The sequence below is a fragment of the Pinus tabuliformis genome, chromosome 3_2, assembly GCF_031772625.1.
Source record: "Pinus tabuliformis cultivar Carrire ecotype Pingquan chromosome 3_2, CPIR1, whole genome shotgun sequence".
Classification (NCBI taxonomy): domain Eukaryota; kingdom Viridiplantae; phylum Streptophyta; class Pinopsida; order Pinales; family Pinaceae; genus Pinus; species Pinus tabuliformis.
In genome coordinates, this window is record NC_142302.1 from 448,096,020 (window position 1) to 448,100,494 (window position 4,475).

Genomic DNA, 4,475 nt, shown 5'->3' on the forward strand with positions numbered 1-4,475 from the left:
GAACAACTCTGCCGACCATCTATGTTTAGAAACACAAATGAATCAGTGAGATGAAAAAACCTCCTAGGTTGAGATTTTCGCCAAAATAATAGGCTTACATGGGTTGTTACATATAGACACAGTCATACTAGCATCATTTACATTATAAATTTGCGGAATGGGTTTACAATGACTTAATAAATTACTGATTGATGATCTGACCATTTGAAAAATCTTTGGCATATCTGCTTCCTTGGAACTTTAACAAAAGTTGTTCAAAAAGGCCAACAAAATCCTGATACATCTGTATCTTGCGATTGATTTTGTTGCAAAGCTCAGGATTAGGTACCATCCTATGAATACAGGAATGGAGCCCTTCCATCACCTCACCATCAAAATCAAAGCCGCATTTGTATGAAAATGCGAGGTTGAGGAAGAGTGTTGCTGCATGAATGGGTCGATGAAGCATCCCTGTCCACCAACTATCAATCACATCCCATAACATCATCTGTCTATTAAGCCCAACAAAACCCTTGTTTGCATAATAAGCACAAATGATCTCCTTGACCTATCCATGGCCTCATACAAATAAGCCATTGTAGGCTTATCCCCATCTACCAATCTCAAAACCTTTACTATAGGTTCACTAACTGAGCACACTTCTTCTACTCCTTGCCAAAATGTGTCAGTGTACACCATTTTTGCAATGGCTCTCCCATCTTGTCTCCTGTTGTATCTACAATCACGCCACTCATCAAAAACAAACATTTGCTTCAACTCAAACTGGCATTGAAGCAAAGATTAAAGAGTAATAAAGTTGGTGGAAAAACGTGTGATTGTAGGACGCCGCAACTCCCTGTTTCTAGTGTATCTCCTCATGATGCTAAAAACAAAAGCATAGTTATCTATAAACTTGGGGAGCTCCTAGCCATATCAATCAACTCATTGATGAAGAAGAGTTTCCCCATATCATCAAGCAACAAATCGATACAATGCGCTACACATGGAGTCCGCCCAGAACAATGTGTGGTGCCTGTCCATAAGCATCCTGTCGGTAGCCACATAATTGTGAAAATTCCTAGACTCGAAGGAACCCCTACTGCAGCAAATCTGAATCTACTTCACCTACTTGATTTTTAAATTACATTCATCAAGTTATTCTTCTGAATACTGAAGCAAATTACTTCTGCAACCTACACTAATTAAATATTTGATCTCATGAAACAGAAAACAGAGCAAAGAACAAGATACATAGGACACTTATTTTTGGACACAATAGTCCCCGGAAAAACCCAATGCGAGAAAACCGGTGCAGCAGTTCTGAGGGTTTATTATTATGCAGGAGAAATATCTGAATACAAATCTAGGATGCTCATCTAGCAATCCTTTACAGAGAAAAATACTGGCGGAAAATCTGAGTGAGTTTTACCTCACTTCACCCGGCAGAATTTCAGCTGATCCGGCACAAGACTGGCTAACCCTGACTATTTCTACATTGGCCCTGCATAGGCTCTGCATCAGCCCTGTGTCAACTTCTCTGCCCTCTACGTCAGCTATCCCGATTGTTCCGGCAGTTCCCGCTATTCTCGGCAGTTCTGGATTTTGCGTGACAGGCAGCTTTTCAGCTATACAATGACCCTTTTGGCTCTGCGTCAGGACAACGTGGGCCCAGACTGGCCCAGCGTCAGCTCTCCCAACTACTGCGCTACCTCTCTGCAAGCTCTCTCCACCTCTTTGTTAGTATTCTCCAGAAAGTCCTTCTCCCGGATCCTCACTGCCCCTCTGCTTCTGAATGATCACTTAGTTTAAATTTCTTAGCTTCCTAGCCCCAGAAATTGAATTCTAGATCAATTCGTTCTCTCCGTGTGTTTCCAAATGAACCCCAAGCCTCCATTTTATACTTTTCCTGTTGAATCTTCAACGGTCGAGATTAAGTCTCTAATCAACGGCTAAGATTAAAACATGACTTGATCCGCGTTCTAGATCATTCTCACCCACATTTTGATTAATACACATTAATATTTTATTTTCCCTAAGTTTAGACTTAGGAACTCCATTAAAAATATTAATCATTTTAATAAAATACAATTCGGGTGGAATTTCACCAAATGGTTTCTGGGTTCTTTAGAACTCATGTGCCTTAGCCTCTCCACCAATTTTCAAGGCTAGAGCACTTCCGATGCTACCAAAATTTAACAATAATTAGCTGCATTATCTATTATGACTTGCACCACAGTTTGCACACCAAGAAATTTATAAGGGTCCTACCCTTCCTATTTGTCCAACCATTAGACATCATTGTGCATCTAAGCACCTCCCATGTCTGCTTCAACTCCGCTAATGAAGAGTTGATGTCCTGCGTTTCTGCTTAAAGGATTGGCCCTTGCAACTCCTCATATGTAGCACTTTTGTACCACGAGCCCACAATAGCAATAACATCACACATTGGCTGCCAAAATGGATTGTTTTTTGTGATGCTGAGAGGTAATACACTCCATAAAAACCACCTCCACATATCTCTATCTGCTTCTTTTTAACAACTTCCTTTATGGAAGGTTGTGCTCCATGTCCAGTTTGTGGAACAAAAAATGATGACCTCACACTCCCAGTAACATCAACAAGTGATGTTGTCGAGCCCCTCCCACTACCCTCAACCTCAAACTCAGAAGCAAATATCCCTGAAGAATTGCCTGCACATTCAACCTTGTTTCTTTCTGACTCTTCTTTCTTTCCGTCCTTTTCATCAATTGCTTCAAGTGCAGCTCTTTTAAGCTCCGCTCTACAATTTGTATAAAGCCCAACATCATGTCCAGGGAGTCTAGTCAGATGATATTTCAATTGCATAACCCCTCCTGTCATCTTCATCCCACACAATTTGCATGAAAGATATGTTGAGAAATCTAAGGCATAGCAATCAAGTGATTTCTCTTCTAATGATAACTGCTTGTGATTGCTTTTTACTTCATTAAATTATGATCTTCTCTTTAGTTAGATTATTATAGTGTTCTTCTTCATCAAATAGCTACCAAAGCATAAACAATAAAGAGACGAGACACAAAATATAGGCGATCAGCGAGGGCCAAAACCTCTCCAGCTTGAGAGGAAAACCCAAACGAATTCTTCTTCTTATAGAGACTTCAATTGACGAATACCCAGACCAAGACCCTTGACTTATTTGACCTCTCCAAGATCAAGTCATAAGACGCCTTTCACTTCTTCTCTTTCTTGCCCCAAGTCAACACTTGGTCAAACTAGCTTCCAGTACTGCTAACTTCGACTACTCTGAATTTTCGGCCTCCTATCACAATCCTGCAATTCTCAGCCCAACTGTACTTCTACAATTCCCATCTGTGAACTTGATTTGAGATAATTTTGAGACCCTTTCTTCTTGGCTTGACTTGGAGATTCCTCCTTGAGGCTTCAGCTAGCTAGAATGATACTTGATGGCTTCCTTAATGGCTTCTCTAGAGACTGTATATCCCTATTGCAGAAACACTAAATTTCTATCACGTGTGAGGAGAAATTACCCAAAACAATGTTGAACCTCCTTGCTCTTCTTGCCTTTCAGTTCGCTGGTTATGAGACTGCCCCTTATGATCTTCGCACCTCTTCCTATTTCAAATTGCTTGATAAAATTTTCTTGTCTCCAAATGAAGGCCGAGCTGCCTATATATAGTGGTCTGTGCATCCAAAATAAGTCGACTTGAATTGCTGCCTAGGCCGACATGTCCTACTAGAAAAATCTTAAGGCCGACTTCAAGGTGACCTTGTCACGTGGTCTTGGAGAGTTCACAAATTTTCTTTTACAATAAATTACATGCCCAAATGGGTCTTTCATCTTTGACATTGACTCTATAGACTTTTATGACTTGATGACTCATCCTAAAGGCTCACAATGGGAGCCTTAATTAAAAATAAAATTCCTTGAGCATGAAACCCATGACTCAAGCATTGAAAAAATAATTTTCTTTTTCTTTTTTATATCAATTACTGTTATGAAACCAGCGCACAAAAAGATAAAAAAGATAGATTAACGACTTAAAAATTAGCCTCTTCGAGGGGGCAACCTCCTTTACATTACACAAATGAACAATTCTTGGATGATACAAATGACAAAACCTCCTTTCTCTATATAGGAGTTTAAAAGGCCCCAATACAATCAAAGCCTACATAACAATAATATTGTAGGGGCACAACAATAACAATAGTGGGCTTCTATGGGGCATAATAATAACAACATGGGGACTATATGGGCACAATAATACAATAAGGGGGTTGCACTAATAACAATAAGGGGTTACACTAGTAGTATAGGGACCTAACATGCCCCTCCTTCAAAAAGTGTTGTTCTCAACGCTTGAGTAGATCTAGATGCTTCTGTATAAAATTCTCATCCTCCCATGTGGAATCTTCAGCGAGTGAGTTCTGCCACTTGATGAGATACTCTAAAATTGATCGATTTCGTAGCTGTCGATTTTTTGGTTTTATGACTGCTT

The 4,475-nt window shown here is 39.9% G+C and overlaps 1 protein-coding gene across 1 annotated transcript in view; it reads right to left on the bottom strand.

Moving 5' to 3' along the window:
- LOC149181237 (regulator of nonsense transcripts UPF3-like) overlaps nucleotides 1-2,838 on the bottom strand; it is a 56,489-nt gene extending 53,651 nt beyond the window's left edge. Inside the window, exon 1 of the mRNA XM_089414125.1 lies at nucleotides 2,487-2,838. Coding sequence (XP_089270251.1) covers nucleotides 2,487-2,838 — 352 coding nt within the window. The remainder of the gene's footprint in view (nucleotides 1-2,486) is intronic.
- Nucleotides 2,839-4,475: the final 1,637 nt, after the last annotated feature.